The 20,783-nt window shown below is 47.1% G+C and overlaps 1 protein-coding gene across 5 annotated transcripts in view; it reads right to left on the reverse strand.

Moving 5' to 3' along the window:
• The window catches only part of PTPRS (protein tyrosine phosphatase receptor type S), a 442,958-nt gene that overhangs the window by 76,149 nt on the left and 346,026 nt on the right, over positions 1–20,783 (reverse strand). For 3 of the 5 annotated variants that reach the window (XM_066635289.1, XM_066635291.1, XM_066635288.1), the window contains exons 13-18: positions 19,995–20,021; positions 19,116–19,233; positions 15,289–15,879; positions 14,512–14,609; positions 7,644–7,906; positions 2,945–3,038 (exon numbers count right to left, since the gene is read on the reverse strand). In XM_066635289.1, the coding sequence (XP_066491386.1) occupies positions 2,945–3,038; positions 7,644–7,906; positions 14,512–14,609; positions 15,289–15,879; positions 19,116–19,233; positions 19,995–20,021 (1,191 nt within the window). The remainder of the gene's footprint in view (positions 1–2,944; positions 3,039–7,643; positions 7,907–14,511; positions 14,610–15,288; positions 15,880–19,115; positions 19,234–19,994; positions 20,022–20,783) is intronic. The other 2 variants (XM_066635292.1, XM_066635290.1) reach the window with 1 other exon arrangement.

Raw genomic sequence — 20,783 nt, forward strand, 5'->3', positions numbered from 1 at the left:
CTTATACGTGTGCTTGTTTCTCAATTTCTCAGAAAGCTTTGTGCAGCCACACTGGTTTCCTTCAATGTCTTCCAATTTTCCTTCTCATGGGAACTGTTTGTGGTTGTGCCTTCAGTACCTCATTTTTCAATATATCCTGTTCCTCTTAGATTCTTCTCTTCTCTGGAAGTTCCAGCCATGCGATAATTTTCAACACATCAAAATCAGTTTTCCTGAAACCCAGGGAATACATCAGACTACCCTTAACTTTTTCTTCCTTTCATATTGATTATTCCAAGAAGACATGGTCAGTTTTGCCCAAAGTCCCTGCCATTTTGAGCTGCCTTGAGTACTCTTACCAGGTGAAAGGCGGGGTATAAATCAATTAAATAAATAAATGTTCACTTCATTTGCCAGTTCTGCCCTATTGGTGAGGATTAAGTACAGGATAGTCAGCTCCTAGTTTCTTCTTCCATCTTCGGAAGGATAAAGTTGTCAGTCAGTCAGTCAGTCAGTCAGTCAATTGGACCTCCTATTCTTAGCCAAAAGAGACTTTGAGCAGATGTTGGAATACTTGAAATCCCCTGTTAGCACTATGGCTTGTCTCTTGGAAAATTTAGCAATCTGTTATAGGAAAACATCATCCATAACTTCTGCTCGGTAAGGTGGTCTATGGGAGACTCCCATGATGCTATCAATTTTATTCCATTCTCCTTTTATTCTTAGCTAGACATTTTCTACTGAGGTTCCTTTCTCAGGTTCTGGATTTCTGTGCTGGTATATACCTTCTTTACATATGTATTTGCATAGGTACAAATTACCCCCTTTACCCACCTCCTCCTAGGCCCTGCCACTGCCTGTTAGCTTCCCTATAGTTTCTTATAAATCCCTGATTGCCCCCATAAGTCTGCTTCACCCTTTGCAGCTTTGTCTCTAGGGCCTCTCTTTATAATCGATTCTGGATTTTAGTCTCCACCCTCCCTTCCGTATTTCATTTACAGCTTCGCTGATGAGGTTTGCAAGCCTCCTGTCAAACAGTGTTTCGAAACACCTCCTAAATTCCTCCATGTGAAGAACAAGCCTCAGAAGGCTACTCTTTCAAACATTGGGTTCACTGTCGGGGGTATGGGTTTGTACCCCACCAATGTGTAATACCTGGGGCAAAGTACCCCCCTGTCCTCCCTTAGCTACACCCCTGTTACTAAAGCCAAACAGGCTGAGTTCTGGTCAGTGTCTGGCTCAGGGTCCACATGGGAGCACTATATACACTGCTTTGTTCCATGATGGAAGAAAGGAAAGATAATATGTTCAATCTGAATGGCTGAAGGGCTTCTGAGTGTTTTAAGCTTCTGAGTGGTTGGTTTAAAGAAGGAAGCCTGATTGATCAATTTGTCTCCCCTCTATGTTGTTAATCATGATGAGTGATAGATTATCCCCCACGCACGAGAAAAGATTTCTGTTGGTTAGCTTCATCCCTGGAAGGAGGATGGAAGAAAGAGTTGACGTTTTAGGGGCAGTGGAAACGCTCAGAAAGCAGAGCTTCATCCCTGGAACGATCAGCATCCTTAGGCAGATTCCAAGACCCCCAAAAGGACTCACTGCCACTCATCATAGTCAGTGTTCACCATCTTTTCAATCCATCCATTTAGGAAGGTGAGCAGCAATAAGGGATGATGTTCACTTATCTGCCCTTCATCCCCCAGAGCAGGGACTGGCAACTACTGCTGCTTCTCCTCCTTGTGTCTTAACAGCCAATGAGTGGTGCCAAGGAGGAAAAGCAGCCACCATGTGAAGAGGGTCCACTGAGAAAAAGGGAGGTGGCTGGGAGAGCCAATTGACAGCATTTTGTCCAATGTTGCCATTGAAGACATTGCTGTTTGCGACTGTCCTCACTGTGCTCAGGTCAGAGGTAACTTTTTCTTCTAGAGTTGGGAAGCATAGTTTTTTAGGATGGGGGGTAGAGAGCAACAATGTTCTTTTGGAGCTTGCAGCACGCAGTCCAAGAGATCTACCCATGATGCTGGGATATAATGGGATATAACCCTATTATTCCACCCTGAGCACAGGACTGTCCTGGACAGTGATGTAGCTAGGAAGGGGGGGGGGTGGTCTGCCCTGGGTACCACCCTTGGGGGGGTGACACCACAAATGACCCAACATCACTAACATATGCTAACATGCCATATACCGCTGGATGTGGAATTTCCAGCGGAATACAATGCAAAAAACCAGAGTGAAATATCTCCTTTCCATCAAACATTATGACCAAAGAACTGGAAACCCCAAAATGCATGGAGTCCTATGGAAAGTGAAACCGAGCCATATCACACGTTTACTCACGAGTAGGCAGACTTGCCTTACTCCATCGGAAAGGGCAGACTGAGAAGAATCCAAGGACACCAGAATGTTTCCTGTCCAATGAAATCAGCCCCCCAAAAACACCCAAGAAGGAAGCCCCTCCCTCCAAGCTGAGGGACTATTGAGCCATACGGAAAGTGAAAGGAAGTCACATGGTCGCATTTACTCACGAGTAGGCAAACGTGCCTTGGTTCCTGGTCAAGTTGGGCACAGGAGAGTGCAAGGCTCCAAGCCTGCATCCCCCCACAATCTCCCTTTCTCTCTCCCCCCCCCCCAAGCCTGGATCTCCCACAATCTTCCTAGTGACCAAAATGCTGGAAATTTTGGTTTTCGGAATAATACCGTCATGTTATATACCATTTTATGAAGAATTTCATAATTATTCTCTGATTATTATGATTATTCTCTAATAATGATTATTATTATCTCTGTCTCACCTACCTTACCTACCTTAATTGATTGATTATGTCATATGGGGTGACAAAATTTTATGGGCCCCGGGTGTCAAATGACCTAGGTACGCCTCTGGTCCTGGACCAGCATTGGGTATGTGTGGTGGTGATGGGGGCAGCAGTAGCTCAAAACTGAAACAGGCCTCAACACCCACCTCTTCCAAGTCCATTTCTTCAGGGCTGTTGTATGGGTTCTGGAATTGGCCGCTTCTGGATTTCTTCAGTGGGACTACCACTATATAATACGCCCTGGTAAAAAGAAAGAAAAGAAACCAGGTAGAGAATAGGTAAGGGAAAGAGAGAAATGAGAGAGATAAGCCAACAAGCTGAAAAATACAGGTCTATTGCCATAAGTCCCAGGTCAAGCCTATCTTTCTACCCTCCGCATCCTTCTAATGCAAATTAGAAATAGTTTTCATTTTATTTAAACATAAGGGCTGCATAAGTAGTTTTAAAGGCAACTCCTGATGTAACCATGCTGTGCCTTCTCCCACCTATCCCCCTCCTACAATCGTTTCCTTGCTGCTCACATGGGGCTCTGTCTTTTGTTCCTCTCCTCAAAGATGATCCAGATCACATGTCTTGGATGTGCATCCCTACTGCATCCCTACAAAGGACCACGTTGCAGAAGTAAGCAACGTGACTAACAGCAAAACCTCAAATTCAGAAGCTATTGCCTTGATGGCCAACTTATAAACTTCCCAGAAGTATTTGGTTGGCCACTGTTGGAAACAGGAACCTGGACTGGATGGACCTTTTGTCCAAATTAGCAGGATTCTTCTTTCATCCTTATAGAAAAAAAGTTTCTCAACAACAGCTTAATGGAACATCAATGTATAGAGGCAATATACCTCTAAGTAACATTCATTCCAAGGGGGGAAAAACTGGGAAGGGCTGTGGCCCTCATGTCCATTCTGTGGGCTTCACAGAGGCTTCTGGGTGACCACAGTGGGAAACAGGATGCTGCACCCTACCTGACTATTTAACAGCCAACCACCCCACCCCACTGAAGCTACTGAAGAGAGTGCACGTGCAGACACATGAAGGCGCCTTATACTGAGCCAGATCATTGGTTCATTAACTTAAAATCACCTAAACTGACTGGCAGCAGGGTTTCAGCCAGGGATCTTTCCCAGTTCTACTTTAAGATGCTGCTGGAAAGCATTGAGCTGTGGTCTCTCCTGATGCAGTAATATGTTAATATAAGAAGAATGTGTACTTTGTATTGTTAATGATATTAAGATATCACTTGACTTCCTAAGTCACTTTTAGAGGTTTTTTTGTTGTTGTAAATGTCACCAATGCATTTTTAAAACAAATTAAATTATAGGGGTATATTTCCCAATTCTTCATTTCAGACCTGGAAATTTTACAAGCACCAAACGTGGGGCCTGTTTAGGTTGCAGAGGGCGCAATCCTAACAATGATTTGGGCCGGCCCAGGAGGGTCGCAAATGTGCTGTAAAGCATGTTTGCGCCTCCGTGGGAGGAAGCCAGGCTGATGCTTTGAGAAGCGTTATTCTCGGCCCTGGAGAGCCGACGCAACGGAAAAGGTAGGCGTGGGGGGCCGGGAAGGAGGGAGGAAGGTATTCCTGGGCGGGGGGAGGGTGGGCAATAAGCAGCCCCGGGGGTGTGCGCACAGGGAGCCGGAGGCAGGGCTGGGACCCGGCAGTTATACTGGATCCCAACCCCCGTCCCCAGGGAAAACGGAATGGCTTCAAGCCGCTCCACTATCCTTGAACTTGCGCTACCTCCAGAGGTGGCGCAGGTCCAAGGAGACCTATTGGGGCCAGCAGCCCTTACCCACAGGTAAGGGGAAGAACATAAGAACATAAGAACATAAGAACAGCCCCACTGGATCAGGCCATAGGCCCATCTAGTCCAGCTTCCTGTATCTCACAGTGGCCCACCAAATGCCCCAGGGAGCACACCAGATAACAAGAGACCTCATCCTGGTGCTCTCCCCTACATCTGGCATTCTGACTTAACCCATTCCTAAAATCAGGAGGTTGCGCATACACATCATGGCTTGTATCCCATAATGGATTTTTCCTCCAGAAACTCGTCCAATCCCCTTTTAAAGGCGTCTAGGCTAGACGCCAGCACCACATCCTGTGGCAAGGAGTTCCACAGACCGACCATGCGCTGAGTAAAGAAATATTTTCTTTTGTCTGTCCTAACCCGCCCAACACTCAATTTTAGTGGATGTCCCCTGGTTCTGGTATTATGTGAGAGTGTAAAGAGCATCTCCCTATCCACTCTGTCCATCCCCTGCATAATTTTGTATGTCTCAATCATGTCCCCCCTCAAGCGTCTCTTTTCTAGGCTGAAGAGGCCCAAACGCCGTAGCCTTTCCTCATAAGGAAGGTGCCCCAGCCCCGTAATCATCTTAGTTGCTCTCTTTTGCACCTTTTCCATTTCCACTATGTCTTTTTTGAGATGCGGCGACCAGAACTGGACACAATACTCCAGGTGTGGCCTTACCATCGATTTGTACAACGGCATTATAATACTAACCGTTTTGTTCTCAACACCCTTCCTAATGATCCCAAGCATAGAATTGGCCTTCTTCACTGCCGCCGCACATTGGGTCGACACTTTCATCGACCTGTCCACCACCACCCCAAGATCTCTCTCCTGATCTGTCACAGACAGCTCAGAACCCATCAGCCTATATCTAAAGTTTTGATTTTTTGCCCCAATGTGCATGACTTTACACTTACTGACATTGAAGCGCATCTGCCATTTTGCTGCCCATTCTGCCAGTCTGGAGAGATCCTTCTGGAGCTCCTCACAATCACTTCTGGTCTTTACCACTCGGAAAAGTTTGGTGTCATCTGCAAACTTAGCCACTTCACTGCTCAACCCTGTCTCCAGGTCATTTATGAAGAGGTTGAAAAGCACCGGTCCCAGGACAGATCCTTGGGGCACACCGCTTTTCACCTCTCTCCACTGTGAAAATTGCCCATTGACACCCACTCTCTGCTTCCTGGCCTCCAACCAGTTCTCAATCCACGAGAGGACCTGTCCTCTAATTCCCTGACTGTGGAGTTTTTTCAGTAGCCTTTGGTGAGGGACCGTGTCAAACGCCTTCTGAAAGTCCAGATATATAATGTCCACGGGTTCTCCCGCATCCACATGCCTGTTGACCTTTTCAAAGAATTCTATAAGGTTTGTGAGGCAAGACTTACCCTTACAGAAGCCATGCTGACTCTCCCTCAGCAAGGCCTGTTCGTCTATGTGTTTTGAGATCCTATCTTTGATGAGGCATTCCACCATCTTACCCGGTATGGATGTTAGGCTGACCGGACTATAGTTTCCCGGGTCCCCCCTCTTTCCCTTTTTAAAAATAGGCGTGACATTTGCTATCCTCCAATCTTCTGGCACCGTGGCCGTTTTGAGGGACAAGTTGCATACCTTAGTCAAGAGATCTGCAACTTCATTCTTCAATTCCTTAATAACCCTTGGGTGTATGCCATCAGGGCCCGGTGACTTATTGATCTTTAATTTATCAATGAGGTCTGAAACATCTTCTCTTTTAACCTCTATCTGACTTAACTCCTCGGTTAGGAGGGGCCGTTCGGGCAGCGGTATCTGCCCGAGGTCTTCTGCCGTGAAGACAGATGCAAAGAACTCATTTAATTTCTCTGCCATCTCTAAGTCTCCTTTTATCTCCCCTTTCCCTCCCTCACCATCCAGAGGGCCAACCGCTTCTCTGGCGGGTTTCCTGCTTCTAACATATTTGAAGAAGCTTTTATTATTCCCCTTAATGTTGCTGGCCATGCGTTCCTCATAGTCTCGCTTGGCCTCCCCTATCACCTTCTTACATTTCTTTTGCCACAGTTTATGTTCCTTTTTATTCTCTTCATTAGGGCAAGACTTCCATTTACGGAAGGAAGCTTCCTTGCCCTTCACAGCCTCTCTAACTTGGCTGGTTAGCCATGCGGGCACTCTCCTAGATTTAGTGGAACCCTTCTTTCTTTGCGGTATACACCTCTGCTGGGCCTCTATTACTGTTGTTTTAAGCAGCCTCCATGCACTCTGGAGAGACTGGACTCTTTTTACCCTCCCTTTCAACCTCCTTCTAACCAGCCTCCTCATTTGAGGGAAGTCCGCCCGTCGGAAGTCAAGGGTTTTTGTTAGAGATTTGCCTGGTATTCTTCCCCCAACGTGCACGTCAAAACGGATCGCAGCATGATCACTGTTCCCCAATGGCTCAGTAACGTTTACATCTCTAACCAGGTCCTGCGTACAGCACAAAATTAAATCCAGAGTCACCTGTCCTCTGGTGGGCTCCGTGACTAGCTGATCTAAGCCACAGTCATTTAGCACGTCAAGAAATCCGGTTTCCTTATCGTGTCCAGAACACAAATTGACCCAGTCAATATGAGGATAATTGAAGTCCCCCATGATTACAACCCTGTCCTTCCTTGTCACCTCCCTGATCTGTTTCCTCATTTCAAGGTCCCCATCCGATTTCTGGTCTGGAGGACGATAGCACGCCCCCAGTATTACATTGCTGCACAAGCTTGGTAATTTAACCCACAGAGATTCTACGGTGGAGTCGGACCCACCTTCAATCTCTACTTTGCTGGATTCTATCCCTTCCTTAACATAAAGAGTTTCCCCTTGTCTCTGGCTGAGCCGCTGCTGACCACAAACCTGCCTTGGATGCAGTGCAAGCCTCCTGGCTTGCCTGTTCCAGCGCAGGTTTGGATTGCTCTCAGTGGTTTCTAGACAATTCCTGGTTTACATCCATAAAATTGTAGATAAAGACCAGGAATGCCAAGGTTCTGATTCTTGGACTTTAACATGCATATGTTCTACTACTGAACTCCACTTCCTCCTCACGTACTCTGCAGGAGGCGCCGAGCTTTTCACATCTGGCAAATTCACCATCACGCTACCATCCATATCATGCCGGAAGGACACCTCTGGCTTCTTGCTCAACATGTTGGCCGCTGTTGATACCTCTACCTTCTGCTGAAGACCTCCCATGCTATTACCCCGGTTAGTCAGGAGAAATCTGTAGGATGTCTGGGGCTTCAGGTTTGTTATGAGCTTCTTGGTTGTGCGTCCATCCACCTCAATCTCCTGGCCACCATTCTCAAATTGGATCTGGAGAAGGGGGTTGGGAGGGAAGGGGAGGGAGAGGAGGATGAATGACAATATTCCTTTTATAGTATACATTTGAAGCTCTTCTCTCCAGACAAGCACATGTCTCCTGAATAGAAATGTGTGTAGCTTTAACCTGTTAAGCACCTCTCTGTTGCCACTTTCTTCATCCATGAGCAGTCACTTATATCACTTAGTAACTGCTCCTATATAACATATAATGCAATTTCATTCACTATTTTATTCACCATGTTTTAATAATTTATTGCTTGTTGTTTATATTTTATATAATTACATTGTATATTGTGAATTTTATATAATGATGCTGCATTTTGCCAAACAATTAAATAAATCCATGAGCCAAAAGCCTATCTATTAAGAATACACCAAAGCCACTATTAAAGGTGGTTCTCTAACATCTGGAAGTTCTGATGTTCTTTTAAAATTGAAACTGGCCAATATGTGATATTTTGCATTCATGCAACTGGGACCCTAGGGTAAGATATCAATTATCATAATATATGCAGTCAAATAAAGGTTTCCACTATATATCTTTGGTGCTGTTTAAAATTAATTTTTTAACATTTGAGTAGAAACTATATGTGGCATCACCTTTAGAAAATCAGCTTAGTGTGGAAGTAGTTCAGAATTGGACAAGCAGTGGTAATTTTATCTTAAAAATTTAGCCATGGCTCCCAAATCTGACCTAGGAGTGTGGTGTATTGCAGAGGTTTCCTTGAAACACATTTTCCCTATACCATTTTTGTACCCCAAAATCTGTCCATGTGGTGGTTTGCTCACAAAGCAGTTGTCATTTGGGGACCAATTACTGCTTGGAGAGGGGTTCACCAGAAAAAAACGGCACAGGAAGAATTCTTAAACCCTGCCTTGCTGCATACCACACTCCTGGGTTGGATCAAAGTCCCACATATGGCTATGTTTTAGAAATAATCATTTCTCATCAATTTCTTCATCTTTTCTAAAGATGGGAGTAATGTCATGTATAGTTTGGCCCTTTGTTTGAGGCTGCCACCCAATTAAATAAATTTTAGTCTATTCATTATATGAGTTTTACAGAGAAAGTCTACTCATGTTTACTCAGAAGTAATTCCCACAGTGTTTTATGGGGTTTATTCATGGGAAAGTGTGCAAAGGATTGCAACCTCAGTCAATTAACTAACTGAGTAAATCTGCATACAAAAGCAATAACCATCTTCTGTGGTGACATAGCAGGTACCATCCTGGAGAAAGACATTTCTTCTTCTGTGAAAGAAAAGAGGGATACTTTCTTTTTGATGAAGATTATAGAAAATAATAAATTATAAATAATGCAAATTTGTAAGAGAGAAAACATATATAGGACGCAATCCTAAAGGCATCTTATTGGTCCCTTGGGCCGGCATAGGAGGGTTGCAAATGTGCCGTAAAGCATGTTTGCGCCTCCATCGGTGGGAGCCACGTCAGCGCATTTAGATGCACCGACGTGCGGAAGCATGCAGAAGCCTCCGCGGCAGCTCTCGCACCAACACAAGTGGCAAAGGTAGGTGTGGGGGGCGGAGAAGGGGCAGAAGGCGGCGTTTCTGGGTGGAGGGCAGGCAATGGGTGGCCCTAGGGGTGGGCGTGAAGGGAGCCAGGAGTGGGGCAGGGACCCGGCGGTTATGCCGGATCCCAACCTCCCTCCCTGGGGTGAACGAGTGGCTTTGAGGAGACCCATAGGGGCACGCAGCCCTTACCCAGGGGTAAGGGGAAGAGCCTCCCTTTGTCTCTGGCTGAGCTGCTGCACCCAACGAACCTGTGTTGGATGCAGCACAAGCCTCCTGGCTTGCATGCTCCAGCGCAGGTTTGGATTGCGTCCATAGATATACATTGTCTTGAAATCAGGGAGATTTTGTACTGACAGAGAATCCCGCTTCTCAGTGGTCTCCATGTCAGGGTCAGTTGTCCGGGGGTAGCTCCTCCCTTTCAGGTAGGTAGGCCAGACTGACGAAACTGAAGACTGGGGGGGGGGGGCTTCCTGAACTGCCCCAGGCTGTCCAAGTTTCAAAGACCCCTCCCCAACTACAATGATCCAGGAGAGATGTGCTGCAAAGATGCTGAAGGAGGAATGCTGGTCCTGGTGCTGGGTGTGTCCAGTTCTGAACATGAGGCACTGAGCAGCACTGGTCGTCTAGGAGACTGCTCATCTATCGTGATGGGGGTGTGCACTGTAGGGCTTACCCCTCCATCATGCTGTGTTCCCTCCTCCTCTGAACACTTATGACTACAGGGGCTCTTAAGGCTACTGAACGCTAGATAGACTACTAAGGCTTTCTCTCTCTCTTTTGCTTTGTGAGGGCAGGTGGACAGACCCTGACATGGAGACCACTGAGTCGGGGGATTCACAGTACGTACAAAATCTCCCCATTCTCCAGTGGGATCTCCATGTCAGAGTCAGTCTTCGGATGGGATGTGCCCAAGCCAAGCTCTTCAAGGGTGAGAGCTGCCAGAAGCTTGTGTAACCACACTTTGAAGGATGCACCTGGCGAAGGCTGCATCTCCTGAGGTTAAGGTTTCAATCTTATAATGCTTGATAAATGTGTTAGGCAAGCTCCAGGTGGTTGCCTTACACACTGCCTTCAAGGAGGGGTGGGCTCTGAATGCTGACAGAGTAGCAGCTCCCTTTAGTGGGTGAGCCATAATACCCTTAGGGGGCTCTCTGCTGGTGGCCTTGTAGGTCTCGGCTATGGCCTCACTGACCCACATGGTGGAAGGGTCACTGAGCCGGTAGGAGACAAATGTGGCCTTGGTTCAGTGGAAAGGACTGAACAAGTGGACGGAAGAGTGGACCAAACTTGCAGTCGATCCATGCGAAGGCCTGTGGGTACAGGGTCCATTCCGACTGGTCAAAGTCCTGCCAACTCAACAAGTTCGCCATGGTATTGTCCAGTCTGGGAGTGTGCTCTGCTCTGATGGAGCTGAGGTTTCTCTCTGCCCACAGGAGTAGTTTGCGTGCCTCTCTCTGCAGGGCTGACGAGTGGGTGCCCCCTGGCAGTTGACGTACACCTTGGCCGACATGTTGTCCGTGTAAACCAGGATGTCCTTGTTCCTGAGCTGCTGGAGAAGGACTTCAGGGCCAGGAGAATAGTCCTCAGCTCAAGGAAACTGATGGGCTCTCTCGCTTCGCTCAAGGACCTCAGGGAAACTGCTCCATTGGTGTGGGCCCCCCAGCCCTGGAGGCTTGCATCTGTGAACAGGGAGACCCTGTGGTGGATCTGGATTGGGGAACATTGATTCAGACTGTGTGGATGCATTCACCAGCGAAGGTTCTCAGTGGTGAGGGAATCCAGCTTGAAACGCCTGCTTCTGTGACTGGCAATGAATTCCTGGAATGGGAGCAGCAGGCGCTGGAGTGATCAAGTTCTGGCCCTTGCCCAGAGGATGATGTCCTTGCATCAGGTCAGCATGCCCAGGACGTGGGCAGGGTTAGAACGTCCAGTCTGGGGTACTGGAGAACGGAAGAGATAAGAGCAGGTGTCTTGGTTTGCTGGTCCTGGGATAGGAAGACCTTGAACTGGGTGATATAGAGATAGCTTCCAGGTGCTCTATAGTCAAGGAAGGCATCAGGTGATTCTTCTCCAGATTCACAAGGAACCCATGATGACTGAGGCAGTGGATGGTCTGGCACAGGTATAGTGCCCCGACCTCCAGCGACGACAATCTCAGGAGGATGTCATCCAGGTACGGGAAAGCAGCCACAACCCTTACACAGATATTTGTGATCAGAATGATGAGGATCTTTGTGAAGACGCTTGGTGCTGACAAGAGTTCAAAAGGAAGAGCAGGGTACTGGTAATGCTGGTTCTGATAACAGAATCTGAGAAAGCAGAGGTGCGCTGGCAGAATGGGAACGTGAAGGTACACTTACTGAAGGTCTAGCAAGGTCATGTATTCATGCCTCCTGATGGACATGAGGATGGAGCATAGGGTCTCCATCTTGAACTTCTGGTGGCGTAACCACCAGTTGAGCCATTTGAGGTCCAGTATGGCTTGGGTGCTGCCAGATCTCTTGGGCATGGTGAAGAGGTGTGAATATACTCCGGAACCCCATTGGGTCCCTGGAACTAGTTCTATGGCCCTGATGTGAATGAGATGCTGGATGGGTCTTGGCATGCTTCAGGGGGCACTTGGGTCTGGGCACTTGAAAAAAACCAGACATGGTGTGAAGCTCCAGGGAGAAGCCCAGGGGTACCGTGTCTCAGACCCATCTGCCGGTGGTCACATCTTCCCACCTGTCGGTAAAGAGCTGCAGTCTTCCTCCTATGGATAGTGATGAGGATGGCTGAGCATCATTAAGGCTTGTGCCCCTTGGGGATGAAACACTGGGGCTGCTGGCTGGGTGGTTTGAAGGTCAGCTTCCAAGGGTGCCAGACAGTCCTCTGCCCTCTGCAGGTGCTCGCCAGAGAGGAGGAGTTGGGAGAGTACTGCCTTAGCAGATGAAAGGGCCAGGGCTTGGACTTCTGGGAAGATCTTGGGGCCCTGTCCCTGGTGGGCAGTACTTTCTTCTTTCCCTTGGATTCGACCAGGAGAGGATCAAGGCCCTCCTCCAAAAGCTTGCCTCCCAAGTAGGGAAGGCTGACAACATGTGAGTGCAAGAATGTGTCCACATTCCAATTGCGCAGCTAAGTGCTTTGCCATGTGGAAACCCTGGCAGCCAAAGACCTGGCAGAAAACTGCAGGGAGTCTGTCATAGCGTTGGCTATGAAAGCAGCAGCAGAGGCCATGCTGATATTGGAGCAGGCCTTGGAGGGGAGTGGGTAGTTCTTGCTAAACTGCTGCAAGACCAGGGCTCTGTCACACAGGGATGAGGCCACTGAGGCTTGTAGGGCGTTAGCAGAGGCCTTGAAGCCCCTCCTGGCTGCTAGCTCGACCCTCTTATTTGTAGGGTCTTTGGGGAGGCCGTCACTATCTGCCGGCAGGATGGAGGGGGAGCCCAGGGCTGCTACTGGGGTGTTCACTGGGGGGACTTGAGGCGGGCTATGATCTTGGGTGGCAGGTTGTAAAATCTGGTGGATGGCCTGTTGGAGTCCTGACCCTTGGAAGGGTTAGCCTGCTCCCAATAGAACAGTTGTTGGAAGGAAGGGGGCTTTGGGAACCACTGGGGCGTCTCCTGCTAGTTTCAGAAGACTGCCGGGGCCGGCATTTAGGCTGGGAGCCCGATGCCTCAGCGGGAGCCTGGGTGCTCAGGGTGTGCTCTGAGACAATGCTCTGAGCGGTGGGGTCCCAATGCCTCTTGGGTGGACAGGCCAGGTCTGCCTCATCATCTTCTGGTGGGAGGACTGAGGCTCAGCAGGGGTGGGGGCCAGCTGGAGGAAGGGGAACCCCCCCCCCCACCAGTCTCTGGAAAGATTCCACTGCAGCAGAGATATTGGCCTGGACCATCTCCGATTGCACTGGTAAGCTTCCCCCCAGTCTAGGGTGCTGAGACCCGCGTGGGGGGTGGATGTCTCTGGGGCCTTGTTGGGGTTCACCATGGGGGAGGAGGAGATGTCCGCCAGGACTGGAAAGAGTGAGACTCACCAAGTCTCTGTAGTGAGAAAGGACTGGGTAGAGAAGCTGTGCCGTTGGGGGAAAGTGGCTCTGGAGGCTGAAGGTGTCCGGAGTGCTCATGGGTTAGTTTGCTGTGCCCCAGCCAAGTGGGAGGGGGGTGAGAGGCTTCTCAAGATGCAGCTGCCCTGCCTAAGAGAGGCAGGCAGCCTGTAGCCAGACAGTAGGGCGCATACCTGCAAGGAGAAAAAAGGAAGCGGGCAAAAAAAAGAGCGCCTCCTTTTTTTTCCTTGCAGGTATAATCTTGCTAAGAGGATAGGAAACTGCACAGGGGATAAAAAATGAATAGGTCCCCTGCGTTTTCTAGTGGGGGTTCAGCGGGAGCTGACCCAACTCTGTCCTGCTTGGCAGACAAGCTAGGTGAGACAGGGGTAGTCCAGGCAGCCCCTCCCTCTCAGGAAGTTTCTTCACTCTGGCCTGCCTACCTGAGAGGGAGGAACTACCCCCTGAGGAATGACCCTGATATGAAGATACCACTGGAGAATTAATATTCCAGTAAGTGACAAATAATATTAATTTTCTGCGTTGTTAATAATTTGAGGTTCCTTCACTTGTCAGTGAAAAGGTAAAATGGCTCTTGAGATGGTGCTTGTCATCAGTTTTAATAAGTACATTTATTAATAAAACCCTCTGCTTTTAAAAAAGGCATTTTGATTAGACTTTTAAGACACATCTTTTAAGTTAATTAAAAAGCTTTTTAATTGATCAGATTATTACACTTGCAGCCCTATTTTTTTCTGGATGCATATTATTCATTTGCTACATTACAAAAAAAAATTAATTTAATATAAATAATCCACACACAACAGTTCTAGGGCATGATTTGAGAGCACATAATGCAGCCAACTTCCTGGAATTAAACAGATGTAGATCTGGTCAGTGCATGAATGGAGGACAGTCAGGGAACTCCTGTGGATGTCACACTGAGTTCCAACATTAAGAACAGGCAATTTACATTAATAAATAAATCACATACAGACAAACCTTTACCTAGTTAAGCTTTATCCCTACTAATGAATCCATACCTTGTATGAAATAGGAGAATTGTAATTTTCAGGGAACTCCCAGCCTAGAAGAACTGAGGTCTTGGTCACCATCTTCACTTTGAAGTTTTTTGGAAGAACTGTTGGAAAGAAAAGCAATGAGAGAAGAGGAAGGAACAAGGAAAGATCTGTGGTTGGATTCCACCAATTAGAAGCATCCCCCCTCCCCCATACACAGGATTTGCTTGTTCCCTAAATTATCTCTGGTTATTTATCTACATTCCCATCATATTCACAGGTCTACCACCAACCATTTGTGCAGTAGAAGAAATACCACTTCCCTGTCAATTCCTTCATCCTCCCTCGCCCCCACACCACCAATGAAAGGTTACATGACTCCTGATTGGCTGCTGAGGAGAACGTCTTTCAGTGAAATCATATGGATTCCGAATTAGTAGTTTTGTTTTTTCTTGTTGTTCCCCCCCTTTTGTGGCTTGCAAAAAGAAAAAAACAGGAAAGAGAAAGAGAAAAAGCTGAAGAAAAGACTCCGCCCACCTGTGATAGCAACTGTCAATCAGGTTGCCCAGCTGTCAATCAAGAAGGGCTGTTTGGACTTGACTTTTGGAAGAAAAAGGAAAAGGAACTTACCTGCTGAAGGCAGAGAGAATTTTTATGTCATTTTTAAAAATGTACTCACATGCCTATCTTCAAGTTGGCAAGGAGCTAATTACTTTTTTTTTTTTTTTAAAGGCTTCTCTGCCTCCCAGGAGCAGCTCAGAGAACAGGGCGAGAGATGGAGGAGAAACCCACAAGTCCTACCTTGGTCCAGAAGGAAAGTCCAGTATTGGACACTTGGGCTGTATGGCCCAGGGCCCTTAATGGTGTGGGCTCGGATTTTAACATCATAGGCGGTGTTGGGCTTGAGGCCGTTGAGTGTATATGAATTCTCAGGAGATGGGGGGAGCTCTTTTTCCTGTGGGTTGCCAGAAAAACCGGCCTCCCTGTAGGCAACGGTGTACTTGACAATCACCCCATTCCTCTCAGCCAAGACGGGGGGCAACCAGTTGAACTGTATTGATTTGGAGGTGACGTTGCTTGCCTCAAGGATTTGGGGGTAACCCTTGGGCACATCTTCAGGAATGGTGAGCTCCTGTACTGCTTCCTCCCCAAAACCAGACCGACTTTTCACAGCCAGCTTGAAAACGTAGGTGGCCCCCTTGTGGATACTGGTGGCGGTGTACTTATCCTCCTGGGCTGTGAACTCCAATGTGGCCAAGGGATTGATGTCCTTCCGGCCAAACTGCAGGCGGTAACCCAACACCTGGCCTTCTGCATCTAAGGGAGGTTCCCATTTCACAAGGAGGGCATTTTCTTGTGATGGATGGATGGACAGGATTGGCTTTCCTGGGACTAGACAATAGAAAAGCAAAGCATAAGGACCTTTAGAAGAAAAGTTCATCTCACCACCCCAGCAGCAATTCAAAACCTTTCTGCAGATCTGTATGTAGTAGTATTCATTTATGAATGCATAATATTGAGCTTCTTCTACAAGAGATGCACAGATTGATTGTTGCATTAAAAAAAATTAGAAAATACCCTCTACAGGTCTGAAAAAAAATGTTTATTTGCAGGAACTAATTTCTAAGGAGAAAAAAGAATGGGTAGGGAAAGTTATTCTATACAAATTTAATCTGCAAATTTAAGAGAGCATTCCTGTTGTATCAAACCTAAGGTCCATCTTGTCCAGCATCTTGCTTCCAACAGTGGTGAACAGATGCTTCAGGAAGAGCCAGAGGTGTCACTAGGGTTGGTGTCACCCAGTGCAGTAACTCATGGACCCCCATGAACCACCTCATAAATGTAATAAATGTGATAATAACAATAAATAATATTAATGTATCACTTTTTTTAACCATAAACTTAAAACCTGAAAATTTGTTCTTGTATGTGTTCTGAGTGCAGCAAGTTGTCTGTGCAAAGTGCTCCAACATGGCACTTGTGAATAATGAGACTCAACCTGTATTTCAAACCGGAGGAAATTTTCAGGTAATAACTTGTATGTTGGAGAAAGAGGCCTTCAGTGTTGGGTGCATTCATGAATCCAGTAGAAGAAGAAGAAAAAGAGTAAATCTTCACAAAGGGAAGAGATGCGTTCTGGTGCAAAAAGCAGATCTCTTGCCACAGGACATCTTGTATAATGACCCAGCAGTCTAGTTCATGGAAACAGAGCCAAGTAGAAACATTTTAACTGGATGTACTACTTCAGGCTGTAGAGCAGCAGTTCTCAAACTCTTCGAGAAAGTGTGGGCTGCTGTAAGTTCTTGCAGGGGAGGGAAGGAGGTAGCATCTGCAATCGTGTCGGCATTGGGGACAATTTTGGACTTACCAAGGCCCATAGATGCCCTCCGGAGAGTGGGGGAAGCCTGCGGGATCCTCAGCAAGCCTCGCGCATCTTAGAATTGTTGAAAAATGTTTGTGAGACCCACTTCCGGTTTCATGACAAAAATCAGAAATGGGTTGTGCGAGCATTTTCCTACTATTTTAAGGTGTGGGGAGGCTTGCCGAGGGCTTCGCATGCTTCCCCCACCCTCCAGAGGGCATCAGCGGGCTTTGGTAAGTCTAGAATTAGCCCTGATGTTCCCAGCGCCTAAGCGATTGCATGAGCACCTATGCTGCTATTGAGGTTGCCCAATCCCTTAAGGGTGCACGTTTAGAGCTTCTCAGGCTGGGGCATTGTGATGCCCCAGTTTGAGAACCTCTGCTGTAGAGGATGGGTGTATGTTTGAATTCCTCCCACATCCATCTGGATCTTGAAAGCCAATTGCAATAGAAGGCCTCAAAAATTACAGTCTTCATTTACCTCTGCTATTCATTCTTTTCTCTGTAAATTTCATTTGGGAAGCAAACTGGCAAACATATATTATACCCACAAATCCAAATGTTTGGAGCTTTGATCTGATACCATTATTCTCTCTACAATGAGAGTGTCTTCAAAGATTATTTGATGCAAGTTTGTCTTTCCAAATAGATACATGAAGGACTGAAATATACAGTGACATTCCACTGTCTTAGAGCACTTTGCTTGGCCATCATTTTTTAACAGGAACTATACCTGTGGACAAGGGGCCCTATAACAAAAGGCACATGCATCAGTGATATCTACTAAACTCATTTTCACATTAGTTAAGACTCAGGCAAAGGTTCTTTAACCCCCTCTTCTTCATTAACAGCAAGGGGAGGGGGTTGGGAAGAGGACTTTCCTGAGGCTCTCTCAGCTGTTCACGACCATCTCTTTAGCTTGTATGCCAAAAATGAACAGCTGAGATTATGAAAGGAGTGCTCTGCCAGGTAAAGGGCTCTTAATTTTCTCCTATCCAATAATGTGAACATCAGTAGAGACTTTGGCAGTGCCCTTCCTATATTTCTTAACTACTTATTCCCCATTTGCATGTAGTTTTGGCTTGTCTATGGGAGTAAACAGTTGAATGTAAAAAGAGATCTGCCTCTCTCGCAATTCACATTGCCTTTAAGAGACCCTTGCCTGTGACTCAAGCTTGGGAAGAAGTGGCCAATGTTCATAACACAAGGATGGGAAAACCCAGCACAGCTTGACTCAAGTTGAGTCTAGAGTCACTGCCCCCGTGACTTGACTAAGAGTCATAATGGGAGCACTTTCCAAGTCTCCAAGTCATCCTTTTGCGACTCTAAAGGACCATTTAAAAAGGACCCCCCCCTTTAAAAAGCCTGCCATTGGAAAAAAGGGGCTGCTGCCAGGCTCTCTTTGAACATACCCCTGATGGCCCTGCCTATCTGTAAACAGGGCAGGAGGGGGTCGGAGGGACTGCAAAAGAGCCAGGAGAGAAGCGGCAAGAGGGAGGAGGGTCACGTGCAGCAGCTGTGATGACCCAATCCTTGGCAGCTCTACACAGAAGTAGTCCCACTGCAGTTGGTTATTCAGTGAGGCTTCCTCCGCCCAAGTAACAATGGAGCCATGAGGAGGAAAGTGTGATCACTATGAACTGCCTCCCCCCTTCCCTGCCTCCTCTCCCTCCCTAGGCTTCTGCAGCCAATCGTAAAGCAAGAACCCCCTTGGGTTCCTCCCTCTGCCCTCCCTCAGCCAAAGAAAATACCAGATCTCCCATCCTGTGTCCAATGATCATCTGCTCCTTTCTTCCTATCACAGAGCCTGCTCCTGCCTCCCCCCTCTTGCTTGGATGCAAATGCAAATATTAACCCTTCCTTGCCTCCTGGCTGGAACCTCCCTGCTGCTCACCTGGTCTGAATGATGGCCCCACAAAGTTTTCACACTGCGAAAACAGTAAGCAAAGTACACCTAGACACAGGCAGACACAAGTCTATATGCATGGGGGGGCCCTGACTCAAGTGTTTTTCCAAGTCTTCCACACATGCAACTCGAGTCAGCGAAAAATGTGCATTTTCACGACCTGCATTCGAGTCATCCAAGTTGAGTTCCCAACCCTATCATAGAAGCATATGGGTATGCTTGTGTTGTATTTTGGACAGGCGGCAGAGTATGCTTGGGAACAAATTGATTTGACTTCAGACTTTTAGCTAACTCTCCCTAAGTATTTCACTATAATCCTTTAATCAGACCTGCAGGCATTAGCACCCCCCAGACTACTCACCTGCCCCCTTGGTCACAACCAGCTTGGGTTTGCTACGGGCACCATCTCCTTTCATTGTATAGGCTGCTACTGTGATAGAATAGGCAGTCTCTGGCTGCAGCCCAGCAATGATCATTTCCTGTGGAAGGGAATCCAAACATAGATCTATCTGTTTCCCTTGTTTAAATGCAGAAATAAGATACATCTGAACTTGCAAAGAAAAATTCAGAAACATGCTGGGAATAAAACATAAAGCAATCCTTTAAGAGGGAGAAGGAAATAGAGAAGCAGGGGGGAGGAAAACTAGCTACAAAACATACACAACTTGCTATGAAGAAACCTCTTTTTATGCAAAGCATGCAGCCAGCAGAGGGGCCTTTGCTCCTCCATCTGCCTCCCAACATTTTCCTTCCTATCGCAACAGAAAACACATTCACCATCAAAATGCTTCCTGAGCTCTTCAAAGGATCTTTATTCCCTCTTAAGTCTCCAAGGAAAAAATGCCAGCCTCAAGCAGATTAAAGCATTCGCCCTCCTCTTCAAACCTTCTCTTCTCTTGAAAACGACTGGTGGAGGTTTTTTTTGAATACACCTCTCTGTACCATTAAGAGCAGCTTCTTTGAGACTAACATGCTCGATAGTGCATTTTGTCAGCCTCCACCAAAGGCTTCTGCGTTACATTCCACCAACTGAAGGGGTGCCACATCTGCAGTATGTATACTTAAACCGGTTTAACAATCATGCCTTCCCTCTGAGAATGATGCAGAAAGACTCAAGGCAACATAGGACTGGGAAAGAAGTGGGTGAGAGTAGTCAGAGGAGAAAAAAAAATTAACACTATCTCCAATGAAGGGGACAGGAGCAGAGCAAAGAGAGCCAACATGGGAACATTGTACTTACATATTCCGCAGTGTCATCAGTTTCCCACTGAGCAAGAGAGGTATGCAAGTGATAATGAAAAGAGGGAAGAGAAAGAAAAGTGTGAGACAGAGACAGCAGGGAAGAGTCACCTGGAAGGGAAATGCAGCTCCCAAAAGTCTAGACCAGTGTTTCTCAAACTGTGGGTTGGAACCAAGTAGGTGGGTTGCAAGCCAATTTCAGATGGGCCCCATTCATTTCAATATTTTATTTTTAATACATTATACTTGATGCTGCTATGGTATGTGACTGCATTTGGGGAAATGTGATAGACCTGTACTTTTAACTTTCCCCTGGGGGCTGGGGATAAGAATAGGCCCTCAGTTTGGCTGTACTTGTTGTAAGAGGCGACTAAACAGCCACCGGGTAGATGGGACTCGTCAGCCTGGAAAGGTAGCTCATCTGAGAGAAGGAAAACTCTGATCCCAAACCTCCACTGCCTTGTGGCTACATCCAGTTATGGAAAAGGCTTCAGGAGTCAACCTCGAGGCAAAATCCGGAGCCGGAGTCCCTGAGGCAGTTCATGGCTGAACACAGTCACGTTCTGGCAACTCCTGCGACGCTGCTGGAACCAAACATATTGGCCTCTGCCTTTCCATTGGACCATTTCAGCGACGTGGAGAGGGGGGATTTGCTGCATGGGTAACAGCCTATCCTCCATACCTGCTTTACCCAGGCTTCGCGCACTGGAGAGGACACTCTGTTCCAGAACCACCATTCAGAGCGTGACACCATAGTCTTCCAAGACTGAAGGATGCCAACATGTGTACT

Source organism: Tiliqua scincoides, chromosome 8 (assembly GCF_035046505.1).
Source record: "Tiliqua scincoides isolate rTilSci1 chromosome 8, rTilSci1.hap2, whole genome shotgun sequence".
Taxonomy (NCBI): Eukaryota; Metazoa; Chordata; class Lepidosauria; order Squamata; family Scincidae; genus Tiliqua; species Tiliqua scincoides.